This window comes from Mustela nivalis (assembly GCF_964662115.1).
Source record: "Mustela nivalis genome assembly, chromosome: 6".
NCBI lineage: Eukaryota > Metazoa > Chordata > Mammalia > Carnivora > Mustelidae > Mustela > Mustela nivalis.
The window spans coordinates 36,985,896-37,008,746 of record NC_139025.1 but is presented as its reverse complement, the minus strand read 5'-3'; the positions used below and the strand labels follow the sequence as shown (position 1 = coordinate 37,008,746).

At 38.2% G+C, this 22,851-nt stretch overlaps 1 protein-coding gene across 1 annotated transcript in view; it reads right to left on the bottom strand.

Moving 5' to 3' along the window:
• The window catches only part of WDR89 (WD repeat domain 89), a 30,750-nt gene extending 8,333 nt beyond the window's left edge, over positions 1-22,417 (bottom strand). The window contains exons 1-2 of the mRNA XM_082734173.1: positions 22,341-22,417; positions 19,622-19,742 (exon numbers count right to left, since the gene is read on the bottom strand). Of these exons, the coding sequence (XP_082590299.1) occupies positions 19,622-19,742; positions 22,341-22,347 (128 nt within the window). The 5' untranslated portion in view covers positions 22,348-22,417. The remainder of the gene's footprint in view (positions 1-19,621; positions 19,743-22,340) is intronic.
• Between the last annotated feature and the right edge of the window lie 434 nt (positions 22,418-22,851).

Below are 22,851 nucleotides of genomic sequence, written 5' to 3'. Positions count from 1 at the left end.
TTATGTTTCTCTCCTCCCCCACCAAATCTTCCCTTTAAAAACAAAAACAAGATATATTTCACAATTTTCTCCATTTTGATTAATGGTATTAGCACCATGACAGCCCTCTGATCTTCCTGGCTAAGCTAGAACCTCTGGGATATCTAATTCTCCCTCAACCAATCAGTTTCCAAATCCTACTTTTGGCTTTGGGCTGTGGGAATGCTTAGGGGAAGTATTAAGTTAAATCTATTTCTGTCGATCAGAACAATATTGACAATTTCATATGATTCAACCCAACAAAAACATATGATGAGAACAAGTAAGATTAACCACAATTTCTATCTTTTCTCTATTTGTTCCTGTTAGATGCATAAAAGGAAGCTTAGTTAGCATTCTAGATCTTAACGGGCTAGGGAGAGCTGAGGATTGTGGACTGAGCCCTTCTTATGTCAACATACAAACATACAGATACACAAAGAAAGAGGGTGCAAAAAGAGGGGGACACAAAAGAGTATTAAAGAATATAAAAGAGAAGAGAAATGAAAATAAGCCAAAAGGGAAGAGCAGAGCAAAGAGAAGGGAATGTACAAAAGAGGGGAAAGTTACTGCCACTGTCTCTGGAGTCCTACACGAGGGAGATACTGCAGTTTGTACTCTGCCGACACAGAGATGAGATGAGAAATCCAGATAATGGGAGTTTAGGAAAGTCTAAAGCTATGGTAATTTGTGTGGTTAAAAATAATTTTTCTTTTTTTCTTTCTTTCTTTTTTTTTTTAATATTTTATTTATTTATTTGACAGAGACACAACAAGAGAGGGATCACAAGCCAGAGGCTCGATCCCAAGACCCCACGTTCACGACCAGAGCCGAAGGCATCTGCCCAACGACTGAATCACCCAGGCGTCCCAAGAATTTTTCTTCATTTAAAAAAGACTGCTTGTTATAATTCAATAATTATAATTATAATTAGCCTTTATAACCAACTGCAATATGGGCCTAGGTGTTCTGAGAACAGTGGTGGAAGAATTACTAATATCTCATCTTGAGCCACTTAGTACAGATCAGACAACAGCAGGACCCCAGAGTTGCTATTGTGGTTCTTACTGGAATACAGGATTCTCCCATCCGACTATAATGCGGAGGGTGGAAGATATTTAGAAAAGCAACCCAAAACAAACATTTTGGGTTAAGTTTAATGTGGTGAGAATATTAATTCCTGATGAACTGCCATCTTGGAATATAGTAGGTGGGAAGTGCTGACTAATCTCTTATCTGAATAATTGACCTTAGATAATTAGGAATTGTTTACTTAATAACAAAATCCCTAAACATAAGTATGAATTTCTTGTCGCTTTTGCTTTTGTAAGATTTAAGTTCTTTTATCAGTTGAAATGCTATTTCATTTTATTTCCTATTAAAATATACCCAGTAAAATGTTCTTTCTGTAAATAAAGTACATCCCAAACATACCTAGCTGCAACTAGGTACTGCTCTGATTCTGAGATGGTTAAGTTTAAATATGAAATCTGAAGGACAGACTAGCTTAAATATCTCCATAACAGAAGAAATAGCTTTTTTCCCCCATTTGAACAAGAAACAAAAAGGGAAATAACATACATTTTATACCCATTTAGAAAATACTGATTACAAAAGGCACTATACTAAACATCTTCTGCATATTATTTTGCATGAAATCAGAAATGGCAGTATCTTTAGAAAAAGATGTATTTCTTCCAACTATGAATGCTCATATGCCTGAAAGACCAGCCAGCATCAGCATCATACACTACATTTTTACTACTGAAAAGTAACAATTGTATGTGAAGTATATGTTGAGTATAGGACTAGTTTTCTTGACAAAAGTTATCAGACTTGAGTCAGAAAAACATAATTCTCCACAGCTGAAACTTAATGTTGCTCACTTATAAGGAAGTAGCTATAATGACTGTGGAATGCAGACGTCCAGCCAATGTCCCAAATGTGGGAAAAGGTTTCAAGGGAAAAGGCATTCAGGAATGGACGTTAATAAATTTACAATCCACACCTACAATTGACGACAATGCTATACCCACATTTATCAAATTGGGCTAGGATACCTGAGCCTCACAGAGAAGAAAATAATCATAATTGGAGTTCAACAGATGCTAGCCTATGGGCTACCAACTTCTATCTAGTCACTTTTTTATCATAATCATTTAACCCTATAAGATAGGGTTATCCCCATTTTATGGCAGAAATTGAAGCTCAGAGAGACTAAGTAACTGGTCAATGTTCTCACAGTTACTAAGGGGAGGAAAAGGGGGCACTGTGGTTTGAAAAGCAAGTTGTCTCTTCAAAACGTGTGAACCTGTGTTCACGCTAATACTACGCTTCTGCTCTTTTATGTAAGTCCTGAAGCATTAATGTCAACTATAATTAAGGAATATGCCTATTAGCCTTTGAGAGGGCGAATTACATGTTAACCCTACAGATAAGCAGAGGAGAAAGAAAGAGTGCAGGATGATTGGGGGGGAAAAAAAACCCACTGGCCTAGAAAAAGGTTACTGTAAGCAAACATCACTTATTCTTTATTTTTTTCTGTCCCTCTTTTCAAACTTTTTAATTATGGAATTTATATGGAGTAGAGGATAGTAAAAGAAACCACCATGCATGCATCGGCCAGCATAAACAATTACACTGCACAAAAGTTATTATTAGGGTGAGGGGAATCAGTTATGTATCATATATTATTTGAAGAGCAGTTAAGGAGCTCTTGTGGACAGTATGATGGATCCCCTCCAACTCATCCCCCTCTTCCATGTGGCATCGGCATGGTTTCAAGACTTGACCCTAGCTCCAGGAGCAGATCCTGATTAGCCTAAACCAATCACAGTAATTCTATTCTTTTAAACCAGTAATTGGTTCAGAAACCTTATATTCCTGCCAACCCATGCATGTATTCTCCTAACTACAATTCGTTCAGATATAGAACACTAATTCTAAAGTGGACCCAATCCAACTGATGGAAAGAACTTTTATTCCATGTTAATGAGATTCCACATTTTCTATTTAAGTCAGTTTGCCCCAGAGTTTTTGTTAATACAGCCAGAGCCTCTCTAACTAATTGAAGATAATCAAATAAAGTTTTGTGTATATCACCAAATATTCACTTTATGTAAGAGTCTCCTACAAGGAAAGATTTAGGTAACATACTTTAAAAAGTCAAACTTCATTCATACTGAAACGAGGGATTTGATCTTTCATTCCCTTTAGAACATCTATCTATTCTCTCCCCCGCCATCCTCTATATTTTTTGATCAAAAATAAAAGGGGAAAAAATAAGAAACACAAAGGAAATCAACAAGATAAAAACACAAACCACTGAAATGATACAATGTTTTAAAACTTGTTAGGGGCGCCTGGGTGGCTCAGTGGGTTAAAGCCTCTCTCTGCCTTTGGCTCAGGTCATGATCCCAGGGTCCTGGGATTCAGTCCTGCGTGTGGTGTCGGGCTCTCTGCTCAGTGGGGAGCCTGTTTCCTCCCCTCTCTCTCTGCCTGCCTCTCTGCCTACTTGTGATCTCTGTCTGTGAAATAAATAAATAAAATCTTAAAAAAAAAAAAAAAAACAACTTAAACTCTATCTGGTGAGTTTCTGTTTTTTTTTTTCTTTCTTTCTTTCTTCCCTTCCTTTTTCCTTTTCCTCCCTGCCTCCTGCCCTCCTTCCTTCCCTTCTTCCCCCCTTCCTTCCCTTTTCCTTCCCTTCCTCTCCTTTCCCTTCCTTTCCTTCTTCAAGTGGGTTACACACCCAGTGAGGAGCCCAATGTGGGGCTTGAACTCACAACCCTGATCAAGACCTGATCTGAAATCAAGAGTCAGATGCTTAACTGACTGAGCCACCCAGGTGCTCCTGTGTATTTTTAAAAATGCATTTTTTAGGGGTGCCTGGGTGGCTCAGTGGGTTAAGGCCTCTGCCTTCGGCTCAGGTCACGATCCCAGGGTCCTGGGATCGAGCCCCGCATCAGGTTCTCTGCTCAGCAGGGAGCCTGCTTCCCTTCCTCTCTCTCTGCCTGCCTCTCTGCCTACTTGTGATCTCTGTCGAATAAATAAATAAAACCTTTAGAAAAAAATGCATTTTTTAATATCCTAAATAGTCGTATGGTTCAAAATTCAAAAGGTTCCTCAAGCCCCTTTCTTCTCCCAGGAAGCAACTTATGTTACCAGTTTCTTCTGAATACTTTCAGAGATTGTCAATTTGAAAATAATGCATTGGGACACCTGGGTATAGTCAGTTAAGTGTCTGACTCTTGACTTTGGCTCAGGCATGAGAACAAGCCCTGCATCATGCTCTATGCTCAGCCAGGAGTCTGCTTAAGATTCTTTCCCTCTCCCTCTCCCCTCTCCCTCTTCCCATCTCTCTCTCTCTCTCAAAACTAAGTAAATAAATTGTTAAAAAAGAAAAGAAAAGAATGCAGTGAAGTATTTTCAGCTTATCAAAAAATTGTCAATGTGGTACAACAGAAAAAGCAATAGGTTTAAGAATCAGACATCCTAATTTCAAGTTGTTATTCTACTACAAACTAGCAAAGTCATCACTGTACCAATTACCCAAACTCTCTAAGTCTCAGTTTCCCCATCTATAAAACAGGGATAAAGGGGAGCCTGGCTGGCTCCACTGAAGAGCATAGGCTCTTGATCTCAGAGTCATGGATTCAAGCCCCACACTTGGTGTAGAGAAAAATAAATTAATTATTAAAAAAATAAAGTAGTGGGGCGCCTGGGTGGCTTAGTGGGTTAAGCCTCTGCCTTCAGCTTGGGTCATGATCTCAGGGTCCTGGGATCGAGCCCCATATCAGGCTCTCTGCTCAGAGGGGAACCTGCTTCCCCCTCTCCCTCTGCCTGCCTCTCTGCCTGCTTGTGATCTCTGTCTGTCAAATAAATAAAATAAAATCTTTAAAGAAAGAAAAATAAATAAATTAGAGATAAAAATGGATAATCAGGGGCGCCTGGGTGGCTCAGTGGGTTAAGCCTCTGCCTTCGGCTCAGGACTTGATCTCAGGGTCCTGGGATCAAGCCTCGCATCGAGGGCAGCCTGCTTCCCCCTCTCTCTCTGCTTGGCTCTCTGCCTACTTGTGATCTCTCTCTCTGTCAAATAAATAAATAAAATCTTTTTAAAAAATAGATATTCAATATTCAGTGCCTATTATGGCCAAGTATGACGGTAAATGCTAGAGATTCAGATGAAAACAAATTTGCTGTCTTCAAGAAGTTAGGAGACAGAACAGTAAAGAATTATAATATAGGGTGATAAGCACAAGGACAGAGGTAATCATAAGATCCAGGAACACAGAGGAGAAGTATGCAGAGGGCACAATTCGACAGTAAGAAAATAAGCAACAAATGGTATTTCCTTTCTTCTAATTAATTTTCATGTGATTTACATTCATTTAATTTCATTTTACATTCACATTTAAAAATTTACAATTCTTATAGCTCTTAAAACAGGTATAAGTAGTCTCAATTACTCTTATATTAAAACTTTTAAAAAAATGAATCAATACATAAAATTTCATGAACACAAGTATCAAACATAATTCTCAATTCTGAATAAACTTTATATCAAATTGCTTTTTAAGATTTTTTCATTTAATAATGAAAAATACACTTCTAAAGAGCAAATAAACTTCCACATGTTTTAAAAGACAACAGAGCTCACTACTGTATAATCTTCAGTGAACTTCTCCAAGATTCTTATCTTTTAGTTAGGTACTAATTAGAAAAGCTTGAGCTCTAACCTATTTAAAATAACCTTGGAGGGCGCTGGGGTGGCTCAGTGGGTCAAGCTGCTGCCTTCGGCTCAGGTCATGATCTCAGGGTCCTGGGATCGAGTCCCACATCGGGCTCTCTGCTCAGCGGGGAGCCTGCTTCCCTCTCTCTCTCTGCCTGCCTCTCCATCTACTTGTGATCTCTCTCTGTCAAATAAATAAATTTAAAAATCTTAAAAATAAAATAAAATACCCTTGGAGCTCCTTGAACAAATGGCTGATTCTAGGTCTGGGACAGGGAAAATACAGATGAGCCACGAGCACCAGATAGTGCCAGAAAGTAATGTAATGTTTAAAAAAAAATAATAAGAAGAAACAAGAGCCAAAGAATAAAATAAATACCCATGAATCCATACTGATAAAAATAAATGACTATATAATTAAATAAATGAGGGAAGAATTTCAAGTAATTTAAGCAGCTATACTTCCTAGGAGGTAGAGCTTAATTCTTCTCCCCTCCAGTACAGACTGGACTTAATTAACCTGCTTCAAAAAGCAGAGTACGGAAAGAGTAAAAGATAATAATTTCAAGTAGAGAAACCTGGAAGACGTTGCCTTAACCAACTGATGGAGTTTAACATCACCAACAATAAGTCGGTAAGTCATGTTGATGTCATCTGCCCCCTCGTGTGACACGGGAAGGACACTTCACTTCTGTGGTATTCTTCCCCCCAAGTCTATCACCCCAGTGTAATCAAGAGAAAATACCAGACAAACCCATTCAGGAACATTCTACAAATACCTGGTTAATACTTGTCAGAAGTTCTAAGGTCACGAAAAATAAGCAAAGTCTGAGAGATTATCACAAGTTGGAGGAAGGAAGGAGGTTTGATGACTAAATGCATGCAATGTGGTATCCATGACTGGCCTGACCAGAGAAAGGATGTTAGTGGAAAAGCTGGTGAAATCCAAATAAACTTTATAGTTCAGTTAACAGTATTATACCAGTGTTAATTTCTTAGTCTTGGTAAATGTATCACTGTTACATTAACATTAGGGAAGTTGGATGAAGGGTATACAGAAACTGTAGTATCTTTGCAACTTTTCTACAAACCTATTACTCAAAAAAGCATTTAAAAAAAAAATGCCCTCAATACATATCTTGGATATTTAGAGGTTCTAGGTAGGAAAGGATTTCAGGTACATACATACTAGGAATGTTCCTACGTGGAAATGCTCTTATGTCATCTCAACTCTAGACCTGAGATGACTCCCACAGGCTAATCATGAATGCTACCACCAAGTTCTGCCCCTATCACCTCTCTATTTTCATGATGAAAATATAAAAAAATAAAATCTACTAATACTCCCAAATTGGGAAAGAAGTCAACTGAGGAGGAAGGTAGGTGACCTCAGAAAAACTCTAGTAAACACCCTTACTTACTAATGCAGGAGTTCAGCAAAGAGGGCTGCTAGGGCTTACTATATTTCTAAGGTCTCCATGCTAATATGGGAAATGAGAAGCAGTCCATAGGAGTGAGATAAAATTGGGATTTGGGACAGAAAATATCACAGGATCTCAGGAGAAAAAAACAGAGACCAGGTTCCCCCATCAAGACTGATGCCTCAGTCTCAGTGAGTAGTTTTTGCAAGTAGAAGTGAATCATGTCATGTATGGGTCAGGTGATCAAGAGGTGGTGGGTACGTCTTTACCTTCTCTTCACTCAACTGCTGGCTGGATGCAGAGGACTTCAAAGCCCTACAGGATGGCTGAGCCAAAAAATGAAAGGAGTCTGAGTCCCCCAGCCACCACATGAAAGGCTACCTGCTCACGAGAAAAACCTACATCTGCCTGTATCAAGCAGTTGTGAAGACATCTGAAAGATGTAGTTTAAAAAACTGCAAAATAAAACCCCAACCTCTTAGTATCATTCACCTTTTCTTTAGGTTAAATTCAAAGGGAATTAATACCTTATACTAAAGAAACACCAGAATTTCAGCAATTACCTATTTATTTATTAAATCCAAGTTAAACTAAATATACTATTTAGAGAATGTATACTATACCATCCCACTTTAATAAAATTATTCCTATGCATGTTTCTGCTCACTCTATCTGTATATATGCACAGAAAGGTCTCTAGAATAATGTTCACAAAATGTATTCCAAATATCTGGAGTGTCTGTATGCACACACACATGTACATAGGGGATGTGTTGCCTTCCCAGTACTTTTCTACACTCCTAAAATTTTTAACAATGATGATATAACCTCATAATAACTCCATAAGTATGATTATGTTCACTACCCTAATGAGAAAAGCACAGTTAATATACAGTAAAACCGGTTTCTGAATTCAAGCATTCTTGTTGCAGAGACCGTAGTATCAACGCCTACATTATACTGCCTCTGTAAGTATATGTCACATTTATTTATTAATTTAGCAATTTCTATATCCAGTGTCGGGCTTGAACTCATGACTCCAAGATCAAGAGTTGCATACTCTACCAACTAAGCCAGCCAGGTGTCCCAAGTACATATATATATTTTTAAAAATACGGGCAGCCTATGTTACCTGTAAAAAGAAATATACTACACTTATTTTTTTAAAAGGGGGTGGGGGCTATATTAGTAGAGCAACTGGAAGGAGTAGCTTCTGATGTCTAATGTCACGTGCTAGTGGCAAGCATGACAAGTCAATGGTAGCCACAAACTCTCTATGCTGGATATTAAAGAGGCTTATTGTTTATCAAGCATCTTTCAGGTCAGTGTATCTGAAGCAAAACTGCTTAAGTAAAATTTAGGAATCTGGCAAGTAATGTTTATTTGAAAACCTGGGAAGAGTGACATAGTAACAGTCACTCCTCTTCATTATCAGTACGTCTCAGAAAAACACCACCTTGGGGTAAAAAGTATGCATTGGCTTAACGTCAGCAGAACATCTCTCAGAAAACGTTCATATCAGAAATTCAGAGAAATTTGTGTGTATAGTTTAACACAGAATGGGCTTTGGAACAACTTGCCAAAGAGCCATTTGTTTTAAACTAGGAAGAAGTGCTGAATATTTGGTGGAAGGTATGCTAAACTGACATCTGCTACAACTTCAATGTCATTTTAAATATCATATTCATTAATGACTGAGATTAATGTCTTTGTAGATTAGTCCTGCTCAGTGAGTCTGAATATGCTATTCTTATTCACATGAATGTTCAAGATACTGGTTGCAGCAACATATGGCATCTCATACACTGAAATTCTTAGGAAAGCACAGTTTTTAAGTGCAGGAATCTGTTACCAAGGAAAGGGGGGTGGGGTAGAGGGAATGAAACACACACTTTCTCATGCAGTATGAGATACAACATTCAAATATCAGGTTCCAGATATAACATTCCAGTATCTTTTTAAAAACAAAGACACTTTCCTCAATAACATCCTGAGATGTCAAATTTCTCAAGGAAATCTTCCACCCAAAAGTCACCCTTTGAATTAAATCTATGAATGCCTTGCTTCTTTCAACAAGAACAATCAACTGTGTTTGCCTTTCCAGAACAACCAGCTGGTTAACCAAATACAGAGAGAAACCAAACTTCCCCAGTCACCAGATGTCTTAATTTGGAACAGTTAGTAACAACGTGGAATAATCCAAAATTTTAAGCTGGTACTCTATGTTTACTACTTCTTTTTCTAATTCTGAATAGACGCTTTTAAAAATTAAGCAAATGTGTTCTTTGAAAACTGCAAAATAAGGGATAAAAAGAACCACTGCCTATAGCCTGAACAGATCAATGTTAACATCAAAGAACCAGCCACTTGAATATTATATTATAGTTAGAAATTGATCTATCAACATTAAATCTTCTCTCAAGTCCTAAAGAATTACCCTATTCAACAACTCAAAAATGATTCCTGAAGGTCTGACATGACAGGCCTAGAACACACTGGATTCAGCTAAGAACACAACAAAGCCCCTGCCTTCATGGAGGGCAGTGGGGTGACAGATAGCCATAGAGACACATAACTAATTAAAATAATAAAAACAGTTGAGGTGTTATGAAAAACAATAGTGGTTAAGGCAAGAAAAATGAAGCAGGAAATTCTTTTGAATAGTCATTAAAGGAAAGCCTCTCCCAGGGGTGACATTTCAGCCAAGACCAGAAGGAAATGAGGGAGCGAGATATTGGACTCTGTGAGCTAAGAGCCTCCTCCTGGGCAGAGAGAAACAGCAAGTGGTCCATAGCAGCTGAAGCTGAGTCAGAGAAGGAAGGTGGTGTAGAAAATAAGGTTAAAGAAGTAGTAGCAAATAAATAAATAAATCTTTAAAAAAACAAAACAAAAAACAAAAACCCCCAAAACAAAAAAATACGATCTTGGGTCATGGGATCAAGCCCCAGTGTCTGGTCCCATGTTCACTGGGCAGTCAGCTCTCTCCCTCTAACCATTTGCTCATATTTGTGTGCACGTGTATACGCACACTCGCTCTCTTTCTCTCTCTCAAAATAAATAAGCAAGTATACCAAAAAAAAAAAAAAAGGTAGCTGGATCCAGATAAGAGCTTTGCAGGGCCACAGTCAGAACCTGAGATTTTATTCTCAAGTGAGAAAGGAGGCTGGTTGAGAGCAGATGAGAGATGTCTGTCAAGGGATTCTTCTGGCTGTTGCCTGGAGAACAGACTTTAGGGCAAGAGATATAAAAGTGGGAGATGTGGCTGGATACAGGCCACAGTTATGAAAGAGGAATAAAAAGAATTTCCTGAGTAGAAGACAAGTGGGGTATGAAGAGAGGTGACAAAGATGGATGAGGCTTTTGATTTCCAGCCTGAGCAACAAAGCCAAAGTTGGCATGTTACTTTCAGGGTAATTACAAGCCTTTAAGAAAGTTACAAGATGATTAATTAGATAATTAGACAAGTATCTAGTTGTTTAAATAATCTTTACTAATCAACTGTGGTATATTAATAGACTGGAATGCTACATGGCAATAGAAAATCAGACACTACTGGTAGAAGCAACAGTATGGAAGAATCTCAGAACTGTTTAGTGACAGAAGCCTGACACAGAAGAATACTATTGTGATTTCATTTACACAAAATATAAGAACAGGCAAAACAAGTCTACAATGGTAGAAATCAGAATACTGGTTATCTTTTGAGAGGGTTATGGACTGGGAATGAGAACAAGAGAACTTTGTGGGTGATGATTATGCACAGATATTTGCATTTGAAAAACAAACAAACCATCATGGAGGAGAATGACCCCTTGCCTCCAGCATGATTCTCATGAGGGAAAAGCATCAACAGTTGGAGGAGGAAGGAGAGTGTGTTGAGAAATCCCTTATAGATAAGCAGGGCCTGCTAAAAGTTGAGACCTGAGGAGGAACAACGAGGAAAACCCTTCAGCATACCAGGCCCAACACTAAGCACAGGATATTAACAGCCCAGAGCTGAAGAATTTCAAGTCTGTAGTGTACCTAAGGTAACCACAGCAACAACAAAACCTAACCAGCTCACTTACAGATTACACTATTGAATCCCTAACACTAACAATCTGACAGAAGCAGAGAGGGGTCCATTTCCCGGAAAAAAACACTATTTACCTTGTTGTCTACTACTCCTCTACATATGATGCCCAGAATTCAATTAGAAAAAGAGAGACACACATATAAACAGAAGCAAGAAAAAAAACAACAAACTGTCAAGAAATTTGGCAATGAGCAGAAAAGACACAGAAATCACCCAGATAATGGACTTTAAAATGACTATAAATTCTGTATTAAAAACAAAACAAACAAACAAGAAAACAATAAATGTTGGCAAGAATGTGAATAAATCGGCACCCTTCTACGATACTTGTGAGAATGTGAAATTCAATCAGCCTCTCTGAAAAACAGGTTGGCAGTTTTTCATAAATTTAAACATAAGTTCATGCAAACATTTGTATAGGAATGTTCATAGTAACATTATTCATAATAGTAAAAACGTATAAACAACCCAAATGTTCATCAATAGATGAGTGGATAGGCAATATATGGTATATCCATGCAATGGAACACTATTCTGCCATGAAATGGAAAGAAGTACTGTTAAATGCTACAACATGGATAAACCTTTAAAATATTACACTAAGAGAAAGCAGCCACAAACAAAAGAGCACATATTGTATGATTCCATTCATATGAAATGTCTAGAAGAGGCAAACCTATTAAAGATCAAAAAGATTAACGACTGGGGCGCCTGGGTGGCTTAGTGGGTTAAGCCGCTGCCTTCGGCTCAGGTCATGATCTCGGGGTCTTGGGATCGAGTCCCGCATCGGGCTCTCTGCTCGGCAGGGAGCCTGCTTCCTCCTCTCTCTCTCTCTGCCTGCCTCTCTGCCTACTTGTGATCTCTGCCTGTCAAATAAATAAATAAAATCTTAAAAAAAAAAAAAAAGATTAACGACTGCCAATGGCTGGGGAGAGGAGGAAATTGGAAGTGACTGATAATTAGAAAAACTATGTAAGTCAGTGGACCAAGAGTGACATTTTTAAATCATTCAAAGGAAAGGAAAACTTGTACCCACAAAAAATACCTTTCACAAAAGAGGGTAAAAGGAAAAACAGACAAAAGCTGAGAAGAATCACCACCAGCAGAACACAGAACAAGAAATGTTAAGAAAGTTATTCACCCACAGTACTACTGGAAATCTAGACTGACATGAAAAAATAAAGAGAACTAAAAATGGTAAACTTGAGGGTAAATTTAAGAATTTTAAAAATTAAAAATTTTGAGGTGCTTGGGTGGCTCAGTTGGTTAAGCATCTGACTCTTGATTTCCACTTAGGTGATGACCTCAGGGTTGTGAAACTGAGCCCAGAGTTGGGCTCTACGTTCAGTGCAGAGTCTGCCTGAGATTCTCCCTCCCTTTCCCTCTGTCCCTCCCCTCACTCATCCACACATTTGTGTACTCTTTCTCTCTCTCTCAAATAAATAAATAATCTTTTAAAATTTTCTTAAAAAACAGTTGATTTTCTAAAGCAAAAAATAGTAACAACATATTAGAGTGCTATTAAAACTCAAATATTTGACAGCACTAGTAGGAGGATGGGAGGAAAGAAATGGAAACATATCCAGCAAGGCTCTTACAACATAATTAGGTATCATATTATTTTAAGATAGACTTTACACAAGTCAAAGAAGTATACTGTAAACCCTAGAGCAACAACTAAAGGACAAAAGTAGTAAAATTTAAAAACCAATAGCAGAGATGTAATGTAATAATAAAAACATGTAATAATAATAACAATGTAATAATAAAAACATCCAAATGTAATAATAAAAATGTAATAATAAAAACAATCAAAAAGAAGGTAAGAGAGAAGAAAAAAGGAACAAAAACAAAAAAACCCAAAGAACTGAAGAAAATAGAAAATCTATAAACAACTAGCAAGATGGTAGATTTAAATTCAACCATATGAATAATTACATTAAATATAAATGATCTGAACATCTCGATTGAAAGACAGAGATTCTCAGGTTTGTAGAGGGCAGAGGAGAAGCAAGACCCAACTATAAGTGTCTAAAGGAAACCTATTTTAGCAAAACTATGGAAAAGAGCCCTGATGTCTATCAACAGATAAATGGATAAAGAAGATGTGGTGTACACGCTACAGACACACACACAATGGAATACTACTCAGCCATCAGAAAAATGAAATCTTGCCATTTGCAATGATGGATGGAACTAGAGGGTATTACATTAAATGAAATAAATTGATCAGAGAAAGACAATTATCATACGATCTCACTCATATGTTGAATTTAAGAAACAAAACAGAGGACCACAGGGGAAGAGAGGAAAACAAAATAAAACAAAATTAAATGAGAGAGGGAGACAAACCATAAAAGACTCTCAAGCATAGCAAACAAACTGAGGGTTGCTGGAGGGGAGGGGAATGGGGAGACAGAGTGACTGGGTGATGGACATTAAGGAGGGCACAAGATGTAATGAGCACTGGGTGGTATACAAGACTGATGGAATCACCAATCTCTACCTCCAAAATCAGTAATATATTATATATTAATTAACTGAATTTAAACTAAAAAACAATAATAAAAATTAATAAAAGAAACCTATTTTAAATATAAAGTAGGTTATAAGTAAATGGATAGAAAAGTATGTATCATGCAAACACTAACAAAAGGAAACCTGAAGTAGCTTATTAATACCAGACAGAGGAGAAGTCAGAAAAGAAATTCACTCAAAATTGACCATAGCCCTAAATCTGAGAACAAAGAATTACAAAATTCCTGGGAAAAAAAATAGGGAACCAAGGACTCCTAAGTTAGATGAAGATTTCTTAGAATACAAAAAGCATGTACCAGGGGCACCTGGCTGGGTCAGTCAGAAGAGCATGTGACTCTTGATCTCAGGGTCATGAGTTCAAGTCCCAAAGGGAGTGTAGAGATACTGAAATAAATAAAAAACTTAAAAACAAAAAACATATACCAGAAAAAGAAAAATGTGAGTTAATTAAAATTTAACTTTTCTGCTTTTTGAAGAAGAGTGATATGAGGCTGGGGGGCCTGGGTGGCTCAGTGGGTTAAAGCCTCTGCCTTCAGCTCAGGTCATGGTCCCTGTGATCAAGCCCCGAGTTGGGCTCTCTGCTCAGCGGGGAGTCGGCTTCCTCCTTTCTCTCTCTGCCTGCCTCTTCGCCTACTTGAGATCTTGGTCTGTTAAATAAATAAATAAATAAAATCTTAAAAAAAAAAAAAAGAGTGTATAAGGGACAGTTTATATGAGAATTTCACAGAAGGTTAGATAGCCGGCTGAAAGGTGTTAAGTATCATATTATTTTAAAGTAGTTGTGAATGTGAGTGCCCTGACAGGATGGATATAAGACGATCAAAGAGGATTCCAAAACAAGCTCTTCTGTAGTCTTACTGAAGCGCAGTAGAAGGTATAGCTGTAAGGTATGGGGGTCGGGGGGAGGCACCTTCAGGCTGCTAGATCTAATTTTTGGCTGTAGTAACTTAGAGGTCAGTGACAGCCCCCATGCTTTTGGGTAAGTACTCTGAGGATATTCCCTTTCTTTCCCTACAAAAAGGAAAAGGGGGAGCGCCTGGGTGGTTCAGTGGGTTAAGCCGCTGCCTTCGGCTCAGGTCATGATCTCAGAGTCCTGGGATCGAGTCCCGCATCGGGCTCTCTGCTCAGCAGAGAGCCTGCTTCCCTCTCTCTCTCTGCCTGCCTCTCCATCTACTTGTGATTTCTCTCTGTCAAATAAATAAATAAAATCTTAAAAAAAAAAAAAAGGAAAAGGGTAGCTGATAATTTGGGTGTCCCAGGGCAGATGAATGGATTTATTAAGCTTTCCTGCAGGGTCTTGAAGACAAAACCATCTTGGTTATCCCAAACAACAGGCTATATGTGGAATACAGGGGCTGAACCATTAAGGAGAAATTTGGGATCCAAGTACAATAACCAGCCAGCCCAAAAAAACCCCATTAAGTAACATTTGGTTTTAGGGTTTGGAAAGTTCAAAATGCCTTGAAGCTTATCAGGATCTAGGTGTTGTCCCTGTGCTGAGATTAAATGTCCTAAATAGAGGCATCTGAGTGGCTCAGTCATTAAGTGTCTGCCTTTGGCTCAGGTCATGATCCCAGGGTCCTGGGATCAGGCCCTGCACTGGGATCCTTGCTCTCTCCCTCTACTACTACCCCCTGCTTGTGCTCTCTCTTGCTATCTCTCAAATAAATAAATACAATCTTAATAAATAAAAAAATATAAATGAATGAATGAATGAATGCATGTCCTAAATATTGAACTTTGGTTTGGATAAATTGCAATTTTTCTTTGGAGACCCTATGCCCCTTAACAGCTAAGATTTTAACAGGTAAACACTCTTTTTGTGAGAAGCCTTGGGAGGGCAAGCAAAGAAGCAAATCAGCCACATATTGCAGTAACAGAGCCTCCAGACAATTTTATATCATTTAGGTCAGCCTTTAAAACTTGCGAGAAGCCTCTCAGTAAAGCCCTGAGGCACAACTGTTTGCGTATATTATTGTCCTTCCCAGGTAAAGGCAAAAAGATACTAACTACCCTTATCAAAAAGGATCTTCAGAAAATCCACTCTATTAGTCAGCCAGAGTAAAATAATTGCCTTCAGTTCGCACAGATACCAATAGCATGTGGGGATTAAGGATGACTAGATAATAGCAAGAAATTAAGTTGTTATTTATTACTCTAGATCTTAGACAAATCTATTCTCAGCCATTAGATTTTTTATGGACAAAATAGGGTATTAGAAGTACTAGTGCAAGAGATAATGAGTCCTTGAGCCTTACAGTCCTCTATAAGTCTTATGTCCTGTAGGGTTTATTTATAGGGTACTGTTTTTTGTTTTTTGTTTTTCCCCCTTGGGAGAGTTTTTTGAGGAGTCAGTCTAGATCTTAATGGGAGGGGCACTATGAATTCTGTCTACATCTGTTGAGGATCTTGCCTGGAGTTGAGGTTACTAGGTTTAATAGTGGGAATGAATCCAAAGTTTAGACATCCTTGGTTTATAAAGTACAAGTAAAGACAAAGGGGATTGAATTTTCCTAAGTGTTGGATTCAAACTCAAGGGTTAGTTCCCTTTTTGGGACCCCTGGGAGGCTCAGTTAGTTAAGCATCTGCTTTTGGCTCAGGTCATCATCCCAGGGTCCTGGGATCAAGCCCTGCTTTGGGCTTCCCGCTCAGTGGGGAGCCTGCTTCTCCCTCTCCCTCTCCCTCTGCCTACTGCTCCCCCTATTTGTGCTGTCAAATAAATAAACAAAATAAAATTTTAAAATCCTCTTTTTAAAAAAAGGGTTATAAATAAACTGAGGGTTGCTGGGGGGTGGGGGGGCGGGGATAGGGTGGCTGGGTTATGGATATTGGGGAGGGTATGTGCTATGGTGAGTGCTGTCAAATGTATAAGCCTGCTGATTCACAGACCTGTACCCCTGGGGCAAATACATTATATGTTAATAAAATAAAATAATATTTTAAAAAAGGGTTATTTCCCTTTTAACAGAAAAAAAAGGCAACATTAGATTTCTCCAGGAAATTTTATTTGAAGAAATATATGGGAACTAAATAAATTATATGTTAATAAAATAAAATAAAATAAAATTAAAAATAAATATAAAAATATATAAAAATTAAAACATATATAAAAATATAAAAAATAAAAATAAAAAATTTTTTTAAAAGGTCATTTCCCTTTTTGACAGAAAAAATGGCAACATTAAATTTCTCCAGTAAATTTTGTTCTAAGAAATATATGGGAACTAAATCATTGAGGACAAATGAGTAGCTCACTTGCAAAGGTCTGACAAAAATATATGGGCTGAGAAATAGGCATATGTTGTGATTTTTTGAAGACCCACACCCACCCCACATATGTATTACTTAGATGAAGAGACTCTTTAACTGTAGAGGGGTTGAGCACTGATAGTGTAGCTCCTACATCAATTCCTAGCAATCCATTTCTAATAGCCAGGAGTTTTGCAATCATGATATAGTCCAGTAAGATGGATTTGGAGTTTCCATCTGTGAAAGGTAAATATTCAAAATCTTAGTTATCTTTTTTCTGGTATCATGTTTCTATGGTGCAGGCTAACAGATTATCCAAACTGACAAAGTCGGGGTGCACACTGTCTCCCATTTTATATGGGTTCTTTTGACCAACAGGGTTAAGTCTCTGTTTAGGCCATTAATGAACATGGAATTATAAGCTGCCTGAGCGGCAGGGGCCTCAGTGGCGGGTGGCTCAGTGAAGCAGCCAATTTGGATTCTGCTCAAGTCATGATTTCAGGGTCATGAGATCAAGCCCCAGGTCGGGCTCCTGCTCCAAGCTATGTCTGCTTAAGATTCTGTCTCTGTCTCTCCCTCTCCCTCCTCCTTCTCACATGTGGGTAGGCACTCTCTCTCTCCCTCCTATAATAAATAAATAAATCTTTAAAAATAAATAAAAGCCACCCGAGTGGATTCAGCATCTATGGAAGGTCCAGAATTTTTAAAAATGACTTGGAGTCTGTTTTATTAGTCATCGACAGATTTAGTAGGCTTTTGAATGTATGCTTGAATTTTGTTCTGGTTTAAGGTTTAAGGAAGTCCCTAGGGATGGCTTCATGTAGCCTTTGACCATACCACAAACTTGATCATATAAAAGGACAGTGATTGGTTTAATTTAAATCTTATAGATTGTTGGAGGACCTGGGTGGCAGGTTAAGCATATGCCTCTGGCTCAGGTCATGATCCCGGAGTTGTGGGATCAAGGCCTGCCTTGGGCTTCCTGTTCAGTGGGGAGTCTGATTTTCCCCCTCTCACTCTGCCTGCCACTCCCCCTGCTTGTGTTCTCTGCCAAAGTACATTTTTCTTAAAAAAAAAAAAAAAAAAAAGAGGGGCGCCTGGGTGGCTCAGTGGTTTGGGCTGCTGCCTTCGGCTCGGGTCATGATCTCAGGGTCCCGGGATAGAGCCCCGCATCGGGCTCCCTGCTCCACAGGAAGCCTGCTTCCCTCTCTCTCTCTCTCTCTGCCTGCCTCTCTGCCTACTTGTGATCTCTGTCTGTCAAATAAATAAAATCTTTTAAAAAAAAAAAAAAGCACCCCCCCCAAAGCCTAGAACTTGAGATTTCCCCAAACTGCAGTTTCTTTGTTTGTTTGTTGTTGCTGTTTAAGATTTTATTTATTTGACAGAGAGAGAGAGGGATCACAGGTAGGCAGAGAGGCAGGCAGAAAGGGGGAACCCCTCTCTCTTGTGGCATTTGATCCCAGGACCCTGAGATCATGACTTGAGCCGAAGGCAGAGGCTTAACCCACTGAGCCACCCAGGGCCCCCCCCCCCAAACAGCAGATCTATTGTTGAGCATGACCTTCTCTGACAAGCAGGTAGGCTAACTGATAAGAGATGGAAGAGCAGGTTGATAAGTTAGAGTTACAATACTGAATTCCTCTGCAAATGCATGGAGATTCCCATTTACCTTGGGAAAATTCTAAACTATAGTCCTAACTTTGGCCTTTGTCAATGGGATGTAGGAAATCTGGGGTAGTTTAGAAGGATCCTCCGGTTTAATTTTGAAAGGGAAGGTTTTAATGGGATAAGTGGATGGGGTTTCAATAATAGGAAAGAAAGGAAGTTCAGAGAGAGGAGAAATGTTAAGAGAGGTAAAGGGGAATATAGGGAGGTGGAGTAGTAGGGTTACGGAAGACCTTGGTTACCCCAAGGAAGAGGTCCCTGGTGTTTTTTATATGTTAGTTTATTTTCTTCAGTCCATTTAAAAACAGTATTTTGTAAAGAGGCAATTTTAGAATCCTAAACACATTTAGAAGCTTCCAGACACCAATTAAAATAACTATCCCATTTGGACTGTTCAATAGTACAGCCATGGTCTTCTAACTTAGAGGAAAATAAGTATGGGGAAATCAAAGTTTCCACATAATGGTCACTGGACTTCTAGGTTATCCTTAGTAAGGCTGGTTTACTTAGTCAAACGTGTGTGAGGAAGGACTGTAATTTTAAAAGATTTCATTTATCTGAGAGAGAGAGAGAGAACATGCATGGGGCATGCAGAGGGAGAAGCAGACTCCCTGCCAAGGGGGAAGCCCGATGCAGGGCTCAATCCCAGGACCCTGAGATCATGACCTAAGCCCAAGGCAGGTGCTCAAACCAACTGAGCCAACCAGGAGCCCCAGGACTGTAATTTTTCAACATAAAACCAGCCAGTGTTCCTGAAGGGGGAGGGCCACCCTTAGAAAATTCTGATGACTGGGATCCCATTATCAGAAATAAGAGTACATACCAGAAGGACAATCTGTCCTTATCCAGATCCCAAATAAAGTCAGAGAGCTCCACCAAAGGAGGGAACTCAAGACCTAAGAGGAAATTTGCCAAACTGAAAATTACCTTATTTGCAGAAGCAAAGAGTGCAAAGGGCTCAAGTGCAGGAAACTCACTTTTATTTCTGGATGTTGGTATTCCTTAGTGGTCACCTCCTTCAGATCCCACTTTTGATACCATGTAATGTCTATCTAAGAGAAAAGAGATAAACCAAAACAACCTCGAGTTACCAAAAATCAAGTTTATTGAGCACTAGTTGATGAATTGCAGCTTGGGATAGGCCAACTGCAGCGAGCTATAGGAGAGTCTGCTGAAGGTTCAGCTTGGTTTGCTTTTATGGGCAAGGAGCACAAAAGGAGAAAGTCCAGCTAGGAGCCAAGCAGCAAGCATGAAGATGAGAGAGATTCTTGGTGGATGCTCATCAATCAGAAGATAAAGTTCAATCCTCCATAAATCAGCATTTATGAGAAATCAGTCCCAGTCTTTAAGTTTCATTTTTCTGAGGGCACATGTATGAGGTTCTCCACTTCATATCCTTTGGTTCCATTTTATATTAAAATCTTTCCACTGTTTTATCCATCTCAAGTCTGAAGGATATGTGGGGATGCCAGAAGCTGGATATACAGCAGATATTTGGATACATTAGTCTACAGCTCAGGGGGAACGTATACAATTGGCTCATCAGATTATAGGTAGCAGGCAGTAGTTAAAAACTAGGAAAGTGGATAAACCTACTAAAGGGAAATTATACACAATGATATAAAACAGCAAGTCAAAAATGGAACACTGGAATAATACCACTGTTCAAAAAATGGGCAGAATAAGAATGAACTATAAGGGAGACAAAGGAAAAAAAGAACTAGAAGAATTTCAGAAAAGTGGCCAGACAACAGCTTATGTTAAATGATCATTAATATATAGATTTTTGTATCACATGCATTGCTTCATTTAACCCTACCAGTGACCCTAAAAGATAATCTTTTTATTATTGCTTTTTAGATCAGGCAACAGAAACTTACAGAAATAGGTCTTGCATGGTAGTTAAAAGAATGGATATATGCTCAGGTTCAAATTCTGGTGTCACTAGCTATGTCTTTCAGCTTCCTATTTTTCAAACAGGGGTAACAGTTGCAACATCAGAGGGTTGTTAAAAGAAGTAATTTAATTACTACACGGTAAGTGCTCAAAATGATGCCTGGTAAAAAAGAACAGTAAGTGCCAGAACAGAGAATTTCGAAGAAATGCAATGGTATCAAATGATAAATCTATAGAATAAACTATTAGGTATAAATTCTATTATCTATCTATATACATGTGTGTATATATATACATATATACAGCATATACATATACATATATGTATACATATATGTGTACATATATATACATAATCACTCATATACACACAGAGTGATTATGTATATATACGTATACATGCATATGCACATACCCATGCTCTTAATCATGGTAACTGAGATTTAAAATGTATACACGCAAGGGCACGCACACACAAGGTGGGAAGGAGGGGAGACAGACTAGATATATCTAAAGTGAATTCACAGTATGAATTATTCCTCAAAAAAGTCACCAAACAGGAAGATGCAAAACAAAAACAAAACAAACAACCAGAAAAATGCTTTAACATATTATTAATTCTTTAAATTTCCACTGTTAACCAGTGTTACCCCGACACTGGATATCTTGCAATCACGTCAACATATCTCACACAATCAGGTAATATTTTATAAGAATTTATAAATTGATAGTTAAAGATACTTTCCTTTACATTCTAAAGTAGATTCACTGTTTAATACTCCAAATTGGGTGAATGTCCAAAAGGGATCTGTTGAAATTGAAATCAAAATGGCAAAACCCTTGAACATCAATATTTATAGCTTTATACTTGTGTAAAGATACAGTAGAACAGACGAGTTCTCTTAACTACTTTGTGCCATATCATGGGCAGATCAGAATCTAGTTAAATTCTAAATTCATTTCCTCTCTTCTGAACACAGTAAAAGATCCTGATAATAGAGAGATAACCAACAAAAGGAATAATTCTTGAACCATCCTGCAAAAGCCGGATATTAAGAGAAAAAAAAATTCACACTTATTTTATAGATCTGACGTGAAGGATAAAAAGGATTGGAAATAATGTACTGTCGACTGTAAGTTTACTAAACACATGAAAATGTTTAGCTTAGGCTTACGCTATCAAACTCTTTCAATACTTGCCTTCAATGCCCTTGGAATTAACTACTACTGCCATCTAGCAAAAGGTCGAAAAATTAGAGAATGGAATAAAAAAATCATTCAGGGCTTACCTACAAAGTCTAAACAGACAGATGCTTTAACTGATTAGTAATTATTGAAATTTTTGCTGCTAACCATGATAACCAAAATTGAATTTCTCTTATTTGTTCTTTCCTCTCTTCCCCATGCAACATAAATTATCACCTCTATGTGAAATCCTAGATTTTACCATCAAACCTGATCTCTCTTCAAAATTTCAACCTCATATTTCTAACGTCTGCCTAGACCACTATCATTGAACATGCTACCAAAACTTCAAATTCAATATACCCAAAATATAACTCAATTACCTGTATTCTTCATCTACATAATCTTCTTAGTCACCTGGGCTCAACATCTCAGAATCATCTTTGATTAAAGAAAGTAAAAGGACAAGATGCAACTAGCCAATAAATCCTACCTTGAAAATCATCCCACACACTTATCTCATCACTGTCCGCCCCACCATTATCCTCCTCCAGCAGTCCATTACCTCTCATCTGCCAACTGCAATGGTTTCCTGTACGGCCCTGACACAGAACAGGGCAGGAAATACTTGATTTAACACCTAATTCCGGGAAAAAGATGGGAAGAATAGGACAAATTCTTACTTCATATAAAAAGTTTTGATCTTAGAAATCAATTTCATGTTGTAAAAAGTACTGACATTCAGTGTGACATGAAGTGGAAAATAAAAGCACATAAGTGATTTCGCAAACATTTAAGGACATAAAACTACTTAATTAAAAAAAATTTTTTTAAAGATTTTATTTATTTATTTGTCAGAGAGAGCGAGCGAGAGTGAGCACAGGCAGACAGAGTGGCAGGCAGAGACAGAGAGAGAAGCAGGCTCCCCGCCAAGCAAGGAGCCTGATGCGGGACTCCATCCCAGGATGCTGGGATCATGACCAAATTTACCCTCATGTTTACGATTTTTAGTTCTCTTTATTTTTTCATGTCAGTCTAGATTTCCAGTACTACTGTGGGTGAATAACTTTCTTAAC